This window comes from Poromitra crassiceps (genome assembly GCF_964638095.1).
Source record: "Poromitra crassiceps genome assembly, chromosome: 4".
In the NCBI taxonomy this organism is placed as follows: domain Eukaryota; kingdom Metazoa; phylum Chordata; class Actinopteri; order Beryciformes; family Melamphaidae; genus Poromitra; species Poromitra crassiceps.
Window position 1 is genome coordinate 23,784,427 of NC_139626.1, and position 14,656 is coordinate 23,799,082.

At 48.2% G+C, this 14,656-nt stretch overlaps 1 protein-coding gene across 1 annotated transcript in view; it reads right to left on the reverse strand.

The window, feature by feature from the left end:
* Nucleotides 1-8,415: 8,415 nt before the first annotated feature.
* lhpp (phospholysine phosphohistidine inorganic pyrophosphate phosphatase) overlaps nt 8,416-14,656 on the reverse strand; it is a gene marked incomplete at its 5' end in the record, with an annotated part of 34,179 nt that continues 27,938 nt past the window's right edge. Inside the window, one exon of the mRNA XM_083636094.1 lies at nt 8,416-8,689. Coding sequence (XP_083492220.1) covers nt 8,593-8,689 — 97 coding nt within the window. The 3' untranslated portion in view covers nt 8,416-8,592. The remainder of the gene's footprint in view (nt 8,690-14,656) is intronic.

Here is a 14,656-nt window from a genome sequence, read left to right on the forward strand (position 1 = left end):
GTTAGTACATAACATATTAGCGGTGTTGTAACTACAAAACATTCAAAAACTAAACGACAAACTACAAAAGCTTTCTTCTGCCTGGCAACAACTGAAGAGTTCTATTCAAATATGCCACCACATATCCAGAAAAAATAAATAGCCGAAGTTCATCCAACCCAATATCTCATTCTCAAACACAGCAGCAGCATAATTTGTTTTAATTTTGTGCTATGCTGTCAATCATCTGTTAGCATAGCACATGGATGACATGTATGTTGGGGTTAATACTCCTGTCAGTGCCTCTGACCAAGAGACTGGCAATCGAACTGGAGTCGGTCCCCGCCGGGCGCTGTACCCACTGCTCCTAATTCTAGGAAGGTTCCTAGTAGAGGACGGGTCAAATGCAGAAGATGAATTTCCCCATGGGACAATGAAGGATAACTTAACTTAACAATCATGTGGCTTATCTTCATCCAATTTGGTGAAGATCTAATCTTAGAATGAGACATTTTGAATTAAAATAAACAAATGTGTGTATGACATGAAACTGAAAGGCCCTGGTACTTCTTTCCTCCTGCGGTTGGGGCAAACAGACTCCGCCAATACCACCAGGCCACAAAACATTTCCACTTGAGCAAGTGGCATCTGAAGCTTTTCTCATGAAACTGAGGAGCTGAGTCAGCTGATTCCTGGATGCATACACTTTACCTTGAGCTCCACTGGAGGTCTACTGGATATTTTCCTCCATATACACTGTGGGTAGGACGAGTCATTGAACATGCACATTAAAAGTCACCGTATGGTTTTGGAAGATAGTTGCTGTGTGCAGAATCTCACACTTGTATGGTTTGATTAGCTCATACAAGGTCAAGATTAAGGGTGAAACTTGTCTCTTTTATTTTGAAAGTTCAGTCGTTGTTTTGTCTGAACAGCAACAGTCCGCACCCAGAGCCAAGAGAAGTGTCAAGGTCATACAAGCCTACTCCTGTCAAACGAGGGTTAACTGACACACGCTCCATTTGATTTGCCCAGTTAAATCTAGGAGGCGTGCCTCCAGCGAGGGGATTACTGGATCGAGGGTTTGAAAGGCTTGGCCTTTACAAAAGGCAATTGGACACCTCCACGGGAGAGAGCGACGCCCTCACCGTATTCGAGACGCAGCCTCAGATGTGAGGTCAGCTCAGCTCAGTTTCAAAGATAAGCCATCCAGCCTCCTGCAGACTGCTGTCTACTCTACGCTCCCTGGGACAGTTAGTATACGCTACGCTACATGATGACATATGACCGGCCGCCCTCGTCACCCAAATCATACACACACGCTCCAGGATGACATCACGGGGTCGCGCTTTGTGTCTGGGGAGACGAGTCTCCCAGGCTTCAGTGGACAATTGAGTAGGGGGTCGTGTCCCTAGAGGGGCCCATGACGCCCGTGCCCATGTCAGCAGTGTACAGACCACGCTCTGTATGAACTGAGATGCTTCTCAGACACTGTGGGAGGGAGGGAGGGAGGGAGGGAGGGAGAGAGAGGACAGGGAGGGCATTCGGCCCTCCAATCCAAACCCAAAGAGTTGTGAAGTCTCCTCGTCCGGCTCAGTTGAGCGTTGTCAAAGTGTTGTTGGCACAGCTGCCCACAAGGCGAGGCAAGATGAGGAAATGCGGGGAAACCATGTGGCTTGGCGAGCGAGTGCAGGAGGCCTCCTCATGGACCATTGCTCCACACACCAAACGGGAGGGGACAAATAATGTGCTGCTCTCAAAACAAGCGCCAGTTTCCACGGGTAACGGCGGAATCCGAGCTGCAGGTGCGTGCCGCTGTCTGGTCAGCTGACCCGCTGTTTCCTGTGGAACAGGAAGAGCCAAACGAGTGCAGATGAAAGCTCAAGGTAACACACAGCTGGCAGTTGTTAAGGTGGGCGAACGCAGGTGCGTTACAAGAGCAGCAGTGTGCGTGCCGTGTAAGAGGAGCCCAACGCAAACAGATGACATAAAAACATATATGAATGTTGGCTCTGAGACACTGTGGCACTGTGCAGACTTGGAGAGCCAGCGGCCCCCATTAAAAAATGTTTGACTTTATGCTACATTTCATTGTATAAACATTCCAACAAATACAATAAAGACTAATTTAGGTTATATCTATGGCGTTCATACCATGATTAAGGATCTAAATTAAGTTTAGTTTTGGATATATCGCAAACCATTTTAGAATTTGGATATTGGATTTTAGCATCAACATCTTTTCTACATAAATCACAAGTGTGATAAATGAGGCCCCAGGAGAACGTTGGGGTTAGATGCTGGAGATTAGGCAGGACACATTTAACGCACAGCCACATTCTCCTGTTGCTCCTGAGAGACACGCGCTACGGGCTCCGTGTCCCCGAGCTGTCAATCAGCATCAAATGGAAACGAGATCATCAGACAGCGTAATGACCTGAGGATGAAGAGGGAGACGAGGAACGCGAGGGTGGAGAATGACCCTCTCACACACGGAGTCATACTCGACGCGTTATGCTATGATTGCAGCAGCAGATATTTCAAGATAAACATCTTGCTGAAGTATGGCCCTACCTACTCAATTCCACTTATTGAGATTGACATGTCTGACACGAATGCTGATATGGGATCGTGAAGCTGAGCCCAAATACTGCATTGTATCAGAATACACACTTTTGCTTAAATTTGTGATAAAAGTAAAGCTACAACCCCCCCCCCCCCCCCCACACACACACACACACACACACACAAATGAGGGATATACACGCAAATGCATCAGGTATCAATGGGTTAACTGCAGTCATAAAATAGTGAGTCGAGGACTGGACTCAACGTGAAGGTTGTCAATACTGGCCAGTTGCAGTGAGGTCATACATGCCCAGACATGTCCGCCAAAATTAGGTCATCTTTGTTATGTGTATGTGTAATCTTACTTCACCGCACTTCAGTCTATGGTCAAAGTGAAGTAATCAATAGAGAGGCAAAGTGAACGTCACTTCCTGCTTCAGCACTGTACCAGAGATTGTCTTCCGCAATTTTACATTTCGTAAAATGCTTATAAAAATAGTTTCACTTGGTCAAACCAAACGGTTCAGCTTTTTAGAATCGGGAGAGACATAGAACAGGGATACTCAACTTGCTTTGCCCGGGGGCCACTTTCGTGAAATGATAGAAGGCCAGGGGCCAGTTAATAAACAATCAATATACATTTTTCTGTAGCGGATTGTAGGTTTTTGGGGTGTCAGCCGCAGTATGACAATGTTGTGCACACCGGATAGTTAGTTAGGTTACTGTAAGTACATACATAAGTGCCTGGGTAGCGAGCAGACGGCGGTATTTGACAATTTAGCAGCTAAATCATAGATTATTGAAAGATATTCCATATTCCAGACTGAAATGCTATAACAGAAGTGGAGTATTGGCCAGAATGACATGAACATTTGGACACTTATTCAGCGGGTATCTTGCATGTTGCGTTCAGGTGCACTGTAAAAAAAAAAAAATCCAATTCCATCGCGGGCCGCATGTGGCCCCCGGGCCGCCAGTTGAGTATCACTGCCATAGAACATTTCACTCGAACCAAAACTTTAAAAAACGACATCGAAAAAATATTTTTCTTTAAACCTGCATTTTCTTTACCTTTTGGTGTGAGTGAAATGTTATACGATCTCTCCTGTTTCTAAATATATCTGAACGATAAGTATTTTTTATTTTTATAAGCATTTTGTGAAATGTCTATGGGAAAATAAATGGTGGATGAAAATCTCTGGTACAGTGCTGAAGCAGGAAGTGACGTTCACTTTGGCTCTCTATTTGCTGCACTCAAGGAGGAATTGATGACTGTTTTTAACGGCCTCCAGAGCTGGATGAATGGGGGTGAGATGGGTGGATGTGTGTGTGCCACCTAGCGATGAGGAACTTGCTGAATGTGCACCTAGTGCTGAAAACTGTGGCCTGCATCCCCTGCACTGGTGTCCTCACATAAACTGGGAGGAAAAAGAAAAAAGAAAAAGCGCCGATTTAGCCAAGTGAATTCCTTTAAGACCAGTCAACCACATGCTAATATCTTAATACAACCCTAATGGGCAACAACATTGGTTCAAACAATGTGTAATCTGTTAGAATACTGGGTACCACTGTGATGAACAGCTGCTAGTACTTTGCCGTGTACATTAATATTTATTTCCCAATCAGAAATAGGAGTGGTGCTCTAAGGTTACGACTGGGCCCGGCTCAGACGGAGTTTCATAATACTTTGTAGCATTTCATTACCTTTAATTGCCCAATAACATTCATGCTTGTGCCAGTGAATGGTGAAGTGAACCAGAAAGACCTCAATAAATCACTTGGCAATGTTCTTTTGTTCTTGATGAATCTATTTGGTGCGCTGAAACCTTGGGGGCACCGATAGAGAATCATTTGTTTTCTGCCCCAGTTTCAGAGGCCTCAATGACCCAATGTGGGCGTGGACTGGAGCCCAACAACCAATCCCCCCCACGCCCCCCCCCCCTTCCCCCACAAAAAGCATTACACTTGCATATAATTATAAACAATTCAATTAACAATTAGTAATACTAGTGTCCGGGTAGTGCAGGGGTAGATTCCCTGCCTACCAACTCGAGCAGGTTCGAGCCCCCATGTTACCTTCGACTTGGTCGGGCGCCCCATACAGACACAATTGATCTTTTTCCACAGCAGCCATTTTGTGTCTAAAAGGCAGGGTAAACACAGGTGCAACCAAAACATGAATGAGGATTTCCAACTTCCAACCCATTTAGGTGTTCCAGTGCTGGGGCCCTCATTAATGTTTTGGTTAGACCCGTGTTTACCCTGACACCAGGGGCGGAGCGACCCTATCAGCCCAGAGGGGGCGAAGCTCTTAGGGGGGCCCCATCAATTTTTATTTTTTTTCTTCTTTTTTGAAGGCCAGGCCAAGCCGCGAAGAAAAATTTGCCTTTTTTGCATGTTTGCCAAAATAACATCATCGTAACAAAACAATTAGTAATATAACAATTATATGACAACCCCAGGCTGAAGCTGACAGTGGAGTAGATGAAGGGAAGCCAATTTGCGATGCTACAGTCTGATGACGGAGAGCTCATTTTGTCTTTGTGTTCCGAGTGGGAAACATGAGCTCAAGGCCCGGCAGAACTCATCACACTGCTGGGTTCTGCCTTCACCGTCTCTCAGCTCCACTCACTTCCCATTCACAACCATCTGTTTTTGTCAAACAAAGGTTGCTCTTGCACCAAAAACAGGGCCAAGGCTATATTTCCCTCAACATGCTGAGACCTTGAGCTGTAAAACAAAAAACATGATGTGACAAAATGGCTCCAACAAGGATTTGGCAAAACAAATGAAAAGAATGAGAGAAATGTTCAGCATTGCGTTGTTCTCCTTTATTTCAATACTCTTCGTGGTACTCAAAGTCAAATACATGGACTGAGGGCTCTCTCCACTACATTTATTAAAGGTTGTGATGATTTGTGTGAAGGGAGTGAGTGATGATTTGACATACAATAGGCTGCCTGTGACATTTAATATCTAGGTTCACAATGCACTACAGCTACATTTTAGTTTTGACTTCAAAGAGATGGTGATTGAGAAGAAAGAACATTGTCTTTTCATAAACAGTAGCTCAACATGGAGCTGACTGAGTACAATTAAGGAGGGACTCCAAACACAGATTACTTGTCCATTCTTACTGTCAGTCAAGCGGTTATAGGCACGTTAAGTAAACACAAGGTATTTCATCTACGCCAACAATGATCTACTGACACATGCAGATTACAGCACTACAGTGTTCAGGACTATTTCTTCTACCTTTCTCAAAATGGCTCTATGTTTAGTCCTGGGTAATAGTAGGTTGCAAAAAGGTTATGCTTTTTATAATTGTGGCGGGTTCGGTTACCCAATTCTAACAAGCTCGGTCTAGGGGCAACATACATCACCGAATCCCACAACATAAAAAGACATGGCTGTCATTAAGAGGCTGGGGGTATAGCTCACCTGGGGTAACCGGCACGCTTGGACCCCGGTGGGGCGTCGGCCTTCTCCGGACAGCTCAGCCGATGAGGTGTGGATGGTGTTCAGACTCGAGACACCATCCTATTCATAAAGACGCTACACACGACATTAAGGATAACATGATAACACTGATATAAAGGAAACGAAAATGGGGAATCGCTCGCAGGAGACGCTGTCTCCCTTCTTCAGTTTGGAGTCTGGAAACATGAAAAAGCTCCCGATCGCGGCTTCCAGGCACGTTATATCCCTTCCCATAACCTCACTTCCTGAGTGAACCCCCCCCTCATCAATGACAGCCAGACATAGCAAAGAATATCTACGCCGTATAATAACTAATACCGCCATATCTATGAGAGAGAGGGTAGTGGGCTGTAACATAATCTATTAGATGGGTGGGCTTTTCCATTTGGGCAATTGATTGATTTTTTTTTTGACAGTTGCGGAAATGTAAAACTCATTTTAGTATAGTGCTCTGTGGTGCCGTGTCTATGTGCCGACAGCCAGCAGTGCCGACAGCCCGCAATACCGATAGCCCACAAGCAGAACCAGCTGAGCGAGGCGGGGTGCAGCGTGTCGGTGGACCGGCTGGAGCTAACCTCTCCCAGCCCCCATGCCTAAACCTAACCTCTCCCAGCCCCCACACCTAAACCTAACCTCTCCCAGCCCCCACGCCTAAACCTAACCTCTCCCAGCCCCCAAGCATAAACCTAATCTCTCCCAGCCCCCACGCTTAAACCTAACCTCTCGCAGCCCCCACGCCTAAGCCTAACCTCTCCCAGACCCTAACCCTAAATCTAACCTCTCCCAGCCCCCACGCCTAAGCCTAACCTCTCCCAGACCCTAACCTCTCCCAGCCCCCATGCCTAAACCTAACCTCTCCCAGCCCCCACGCCTAAACCCAACCTCTCCCAGCCCCCATGCCTAAACCTAACCTCTCCCAGCCCCCACGCCTAAACCTAACCTCTCCCAGCCCCCATGCCTAAACCTAACCTCTCCCAGCCCCCACGCCTAAACCTAACCTCTCCCAGCCCCCACGCCTAAACCTAACATCTCCCAGCCCCCACGCCTAAGCCTAACCTCTCCCAGACCCTAACCCTAAATCTAACCTCTCCCACCTCCCACGCCTAAACCTAGGCTCTCCCACACCTAACCCTAAACGTCGGACACTTGACGAGCTGGGAGTGAGAATGTGTTGGGCTGTCAGCATTGTGGGCTGTCGGCACTGCGGGTGGTCGGCATAGCGAGCGGACCCCGTTCTGTTACCTGGAATTGTCCTGATGCATTTCACCATATCATCTTGCACTTAACACATTCACTGCCAGCCATTTTTTTTTTTACTGTAGGTAGCTTCTGCCAAGCCGTTTTTTGAGGATTCTGGCTCATTTTACAAGAGCCGAGGATAATTTTCTGCTTGGACTTTGTGAACACGAAGTTCACAAAAGTACTAATAGAATGTGTGCTTTCTCTGTCTAAAAGAGTTAGTTTGTAGAGTTAGTAGTTATGTAGATATTAGCCGTTGAGTACAGCATGGTTTCAGTGTCTGAGACAGGAAGCTGAGATAATCGCAGTTTTGTGAAATTCAATCAAACAGGCAGAACAGTCACTTTAACCATTTATTTTTGGCATCAGTGAGAGATCAGACATCTGAACAATATAGTTCTGAACACCCTCTCCCTTAAACTCCTCCCTCCGTGGGCGTGTCTGGTGGCGTTTGTCACAAGCCAGTTTCTCCTGCCTGTCTGAGCAGTGAGCAGCCTCCCTCTCTGGCGGCCCCTCGTCGGCGAGTGTGGCGAGTGTGGACTGTGGATGGGACTCAATCGTTTCTTGGATTTTCGGTTGAGAGCTTTGATGAAGCTTTGTGCGATTCTAGGCTTTATGCTGCCCACCCAGTCTATTTTTGGAAACCCCCACCCTTGTGCGCCCGTGTGCAGCAGCGTGAAAGCGTTTTCGCCTACAGTATGAGAATGAGGCTCGTTCGTTTCTGGGTTTTCGGAATGCGTGCGATTCTGGCCTTTCTGCGGGTGTTTCAAAGTGTGTTTCACCCATAATCTATTATGCAAATTTGCAATCCCCCACGCCAGCACCGCTCTCCGCTCTCGGTGTGCTGCTCTGCTGGCGCGGCCGCTCTCGGGCGAGTCTGGTGACTGATGACTGTAAAATCGCCAAGCCATTTCCTTGAGAATGGCTTTCTCCCGCGGCTGTTTTTGGTTGGCTTTCTCTCTGTCGGGAGAGCACTGTCGCCACTTAGTTGGTCGGTAAAATAGATTATACTAATTCAATACTTCCAATATTTTTATAGGAGACGTGGGGGGCATTGATCCACGTAGCACCGCCAAAAAAAAAAAAAACGCTACACAGTACACACATTCAAATCCAGAAATGTCTGTAAATAAAGAGCGGACTATGGCTAAATCAATTGGATATTTCTTACATCGCCCGCAAAGTCTGTGAGTCTGCAAGTGCAGTGAGGTCCGGACATTTGTGGATTCAGCTGATGTCACTAGGTCCCACTCGGCCTCCCAGTGTCAGCGAGTGTTGGCGACGAGGGGCTCCAGAGTGGTGTGGCTCCGGACTCCGGCCTGGAGCTCACTGTGCCCTCTGACCCAGGATCAGGTCCACAGCCTGGGCCAGGTTGTCTACAGTGCCATCGGCCGTCACCGTCGGGTGTCTCTCATCACTGGGCCTGCAGGAGGAGAAGCATGGTCATGCTTTAGGAACAGCAGCCACACAAGGCAGTAGATAAGGAGGCAAAACAGCCTGGTGCAATCAGATGGTGTTGCAGTCGAGACCACCTAAACTGAGACCGAGTCAAGACCAAGACCGAGGGGTCGAGACCAAGACCAAGATCAAGATCAAGGGGGGCGAGCCGCGAGACCGAGTCAAGACCCAGACCGAGGGGGGACGAGACCATATAAAATACAAATGGCTGTACAGTACAGTATACTCACTGACAAAAGGCAATCCTTGATCTGAAACACTGCAATTCCATATCACTGAGCTTCAGAAAGGCTCAACACAGAATGAAGTGTAAAAACACCTTACTGCTGCTAAATGATGACTCCCCCAAACTGCAGCCGCCACTGGTTGGTAAATGATACAGTATATAATAACATGTATGATGATACAGTACTGTATATGATCTGTATGTGGAAGTAGGCTTTTAATTAACAGAAGCATTAGTCTATCTATAGTGGTTATGTAGAGAGAGAGAGAGAGAGAGAGAGAAAACATTTATTTGAAAGTAAACCCGTTGGTCTGCAATAGAAAATAATTTCACACAATGGAAAACAGGGTTTTTCCTGGCTCAGAATGGGCCTTGTGGTCTCGACTGGTCTTGAAATAAAATCCAGAGTCCGGCTTGTCTGAGACCAAGATCAAGACCGAAGGAGCACGAGTCCTGCAGGGACGAGACCGAGACCATCAAAATGTGGAGCCCAGTCTGGAGCACTCCAACACTACAATCGGACACATTAACAATACTGAAGACAGAAGCCATCAGAACAGATTAGGATTGGACTGTATAACATGGATCAGGATAAGACCAGATGGAACAGAATTGAACAGAATTGCACTGCAGAATGGCTTGTTAGCTTATGGGAAAAGTCTAACAAATGAATGGGGTCTAAATCCCTTCACTCAGAATGATTATAAGAGCTCACTTCAGATCAACAAAGAGTGAGCAATGCACTAAAACTCTTATGGCTTTCCAATGTCAAAAAGAATCACCGTTGACATCTCCTCACTTAAGAGGTGTCTGTGCAGCTGCCTGCCAAACAGCTCCTGCGGTGCGCTGCGTCTGTTTTCTGTCTCTATCGCCAACCCTGTCACACGCTGTTCCAGTGTTTTCTCATGTCTGTAGGCAACTGAAACAGACCAACTGGGAACTTTTAATGAGAATTGCTAATTCCAAAAATAGTCATACTAAAGATAGAACTAAAACGAGAATACTTTTGGGAACTAGGCTAAAAACAATCTGGTTTCAGCCTGGCTTCCCACATTGTGGTAAAGCTGTTACAGGCATCAGGCGGCAGTGCCCATCTCCCCCTGGCTGCTGCCATTGTTTGGCGCAGGCCCCAGTGATGGATGCAGATACGGCTGTTTCATCAGCTGGTAAGGGAAATGTGATCCATTTGGCACGGCACCAGGTCCAGGCCTCCAGGCCAGCATGCAGGACCCTCTTTCCCCAAAATCAGATCAAAAGACGGAGACGCCCACTCCATTCATCTGCAGGACTGCCCAGGTCTCCTGCCCATTTATGAAGTGGCGCCTATAGATCCCCCCCGACCGGGCCCTGTGTGCCGCCTCTGTTCCCCAGTCACGGGCCATGAGCGGGGGCCTCTACGAGACACAGGAGCTCCAGATGGGGAGGCTTTTGTCTGGCCCAGGGCGTGCGGCACACAGCACCATTAATCCTGCCCTCTGAGAGCACTGCATGGGCCACAGCAAATATTTGCGAGCTGCCCGAGTGTAGAGAGGGAGAGAAAAGGCAGGGGGATGAGGGGAGAGAACTGGCAGGGGGATGAGCGGAGAGAAAAGGCAGGGGGATGAGCGGAGAGAAAAGGCAGGGGGATGAGCGGAGGAAAAAGGCAGGGGGACGAGCGGAGAGAAAAGGCAGGGGGACGAGGGGAGAGAACTGGCAGGGGGATGAGCGGAGGAAAAAGGCAGGGGGACGAGCGGAGAGAAAAGGCAGGGGGACGAGGGGAGAGAAAAGGCAGGGGGACGAGGGGAGAGAACTGGCAGGGGGATGAGCGGAGGAAAAAGGCAGGGGGACGAGCGGAGAGAAAAGGCAGGGGGACGAGGGGAGAGAAAAGGCAGGGGGACGAGGGGAGAGAACTGGCAGGGGGATGAGCGGAGGAAAAAGGCAGGGGGACGAGCGGAGAGAAAAGGCAGGGGGACGAGGGGAGAGAACTGGCAGGGGGGACGAGGGGAGAGAGGGAGAGAAAAGGCAGGGGGATGAGGGGAGAGAGGGAGAGAACAGGCAGGGGGATGAGGGGAGAGAGGGAGAGAAAAGGCAGGGGGATGAGGGGAGAGAGGGAGAGAACAGGCAGGGGGATGAGGGGAGAGAGGGAGAGAAAAGGCAGGGGGATGAGGGGAGAGAGGGAGAGAAAAGGCAGGGGGACGAGGGGAGAGAGGGAGAGAAAAGGCAGGGGGGTGAGGGGAGAGAGGGAGAGAACAGGCAGGGGGATGAGGGGAGAGAGGGAGAGAACAGGCAGATGAGGGGAGAAAGGGAGAGAACAGGCAGGGGGACGAGGGGAGAGAGGGAGAGAAAAGGCAGGGGGGCGAGGGGAGAGAACAGGTAGGGGGATGAGGGGAGAGAGGTGATGAGGGGCAGGTGAACATGGAGGAGCTGTGCCATGTGTTTACGCTCGTCTGTCAGCCGCCAGCGTCGGGGTTATGTGAGCTGATCTGCTAATGGTCAGGGTGTTATGTCTCCTGTGCTGGATTACTCCTGCACCCTTTTCTACCCGTGGACTGACTGAGTTCACACACACACACACACACACACACACACACACGCACGCACACACATGCACACACACGCACGCACACACGCACGCACACACACACACACGCACACGCACACACACACAGACACACACAGACACACACAGACACACACACACACACGCACGCACATGCACACACACACACACACACACACACACACACGTAAGATGGTCAGATGACTATAGTGTTTCAAGCAGCAAAGACAGGAGCGTCAACCACACCATGTCCCTCTCCCTCTGACCTGATTCTCCCCTAAATCTGCCATGGCCTCTTCCTTTAGATATGCATGTATGCCTCTACGTCTGTGTGTGTGTGTGTGTGTGTGTGTGTGTGTGTGTGTGTGTGTGTTCATTTTGCCGCTTTGCTCCCATTGCCATGAATAATGAAGGAGTAAGCAGGTCATGTGACCATGCAAAATTCAGCACAATGCATCTAGTGTTACTGATGAGGTCATGTTCTGTGGCTCACGCCAGGTCCTCCAGGTCAACGCAATATCAATACACGTGAACAGATCGGCCCAGTCCCCGAGCCTGACTGACACCACACAGGCAGGCCCGCTGTCTACGCGATGAAGTCAACTTATGAGCTAAGATGAGGAGGAGCAGCCAAGATTTGGGTTGAGCACAGCTGCCAGTGGCACCATGTTGAACGGCCTCACAACTTCACCACAAAGTTATGAGTCAATGATCATGGCTTTTAGGGGGGTGTGGGCAAAGGACTGGCGAAGCAATATGGAATTTTGAATGGGCCTGGTTTGTGGTGGGGCGTCCATCCTTTTAGGTTACGTGTATGTTAATCAGGGGTTGGCTTTCATAGGACGAGACACTACCACTAAAGCATTCTCATCCCCAACAATCACAAATCAGAAATTCCCGCTCTATCTGGTTGTTATTTCTAGAACACGACTATCATCCACTAAATCATGCTGATCATTATGCAGTGCGCTCACAAAAGCCAGCTACATACGCCCCTAATCCCCTACAAAGGCTATGATATGACAATGGATTGAACAGTCATGCCAACTGGCCTTGGGGAAGTGGGTGTGATGTACTGTATATACACTGCTAAGGCGAGGGTTCGATTAGAGTGGCTTAGGCTTAGGGAGTGTCATATGGGTGGATGTAAACTGTGATACACGGCTCTGTAAAATGTGGGCATGCAATTTTATGATGGCAGGCCGTGCCTCCTTTGAAGGAAAGTGACTTGGAATGGCCCATACAGTCAATGTGTGTGTGTGTGTGTGTGTGTGTGTGTGTGTGTGTGTGTGTGCGAGTCAGCTGGGGGGGGGGGGAGAGAGAGAGAGAGAGAGAGAGAGAGAGAGACACACACACACACACACACACACACACACACACACACACACACACACACACACACAGATGTGTGGTTTAGGTTAGACATAAGGGGGGCATTGGTATTCAATAGTATGACTTCAGGCCTCCTTTGTTTTCCTCAGTAAGTGATATATTCAGTCCATTGTCAAGGTAGCTGACCGCAGGGCCAAAGACCTGACAGCCTTCACTTGGGTTATCTGTTAATGCTTAACACACGGACACACACACACACGCACATGCACACACACACGCACACGCGCACACACACACACACACACACACACACACACACACACACACACACACGTGGTGACACACACATGTAAACACAGACAGACCCACAGAAAGAAGCAAAACTGTAAGGGCTAATGTACACCGCCTCTGGAACAGATGCGGTACGGCTGCGAAACAGACCCACACTCATCTAATCTGTCAGATGTATGCGCAGCGGGATCCGAGAACAATAGAACGGGTGCTTACTTTTTCCGTACCGCATGTATTACCCATCTATTAACATGGGCAAGAGTCGATCCGGCAGTTTTATCGGATCCGCAACGCAGCCGTATCTGGTGTACGTTGCCTATAAGGCACTCTCCATTTGGATTTGAGTATGCTGTTGACTTGACACGCCACAGCGATGGGACTAGATAAAGCATGTCACGAGGGGGCGGGACTACATAAAGCATGTCACGAGGGGGCGGGATGAGAAGAAAACAGTTCAACCTGAGCCAACACCACAATATACACTTTTAGGCAACTTTTGATTGGTACAGTAACACAGTCTGTTATGCGGGAGCTGGCAACACCTTGTTTTCAGGAGACATTTGAATAGACTTTTGACGCTGTGTCTCACTTTGAATGCCCGTTGCCGAAAGTGTCGACCTAAAACATTGCTTTGTATATAATATAATGAATACAATTTAAAACTATACATATATATATATATATATATATATATATATATATATATATATATATATATATATATATATATATATATATCTCAATAAGAAAGTTACTCATGCACATCCAAAGGGAGATGCAGGTCACAGTATATATACATATATATATATATATAATGTCTTTCCTAGTCTGTGCGGTATCCTTGCTTTGCAGTGGGGGAGAATCACGTTTACGATGCTGAAAGGAAAAGAGCCCGCCTGCCAGGGAGAGAGGGAAAAACATTGAAGCCAGTATCAGTGGGTATCAGTATGTGCCCTGGAAGTGTGTTTTTCATAGCAGGCCAGTGAAGGCAGGCACGTTTAGCCAAAACACCGCCTTTTCCCACACGCATGGGTGAACTTTGGCAGGACGCTGGGCCACCGAGCAGACTGTAGAACCAGAACACGTGGGGAAGGCGAAGGCGGCCGCGGCCCTTTATGCTGGGCCCGAGCCTTGCGGGTGACACCAGATACGAACTAACATGAGACAAAGCTTTCTCTCCCTGCCTGCGGGGGAGAGGAGGTGTGGAACTGTGTGCCTGTTTGCTCCTCCTCCGTGCCGGAGCCGGAGTCTCGGCCTCGAGGGTGAGAATGTGATCACTTCTCTGTTGTAAATAAAAAGCCACGGGAGAGATTGATGGTGTATCAGGATCCTCAGAGAGAGAGAGAGAGAGAGAGAGAGAGAGAGAGAAAGATCTTCCAGACTGGTTTTCTCATTATCCCCCTCTTCTCTCTTTGCCTGATATTAATAGAATAACACTCATAAAATAATACAGCTGCTGCAGCCTCTTGAACAAAGCAGCCAAATTAAACTACTAGAGGAACCACCATATTAGTGTGGATTAGATGCATGTTATTGCAACAACA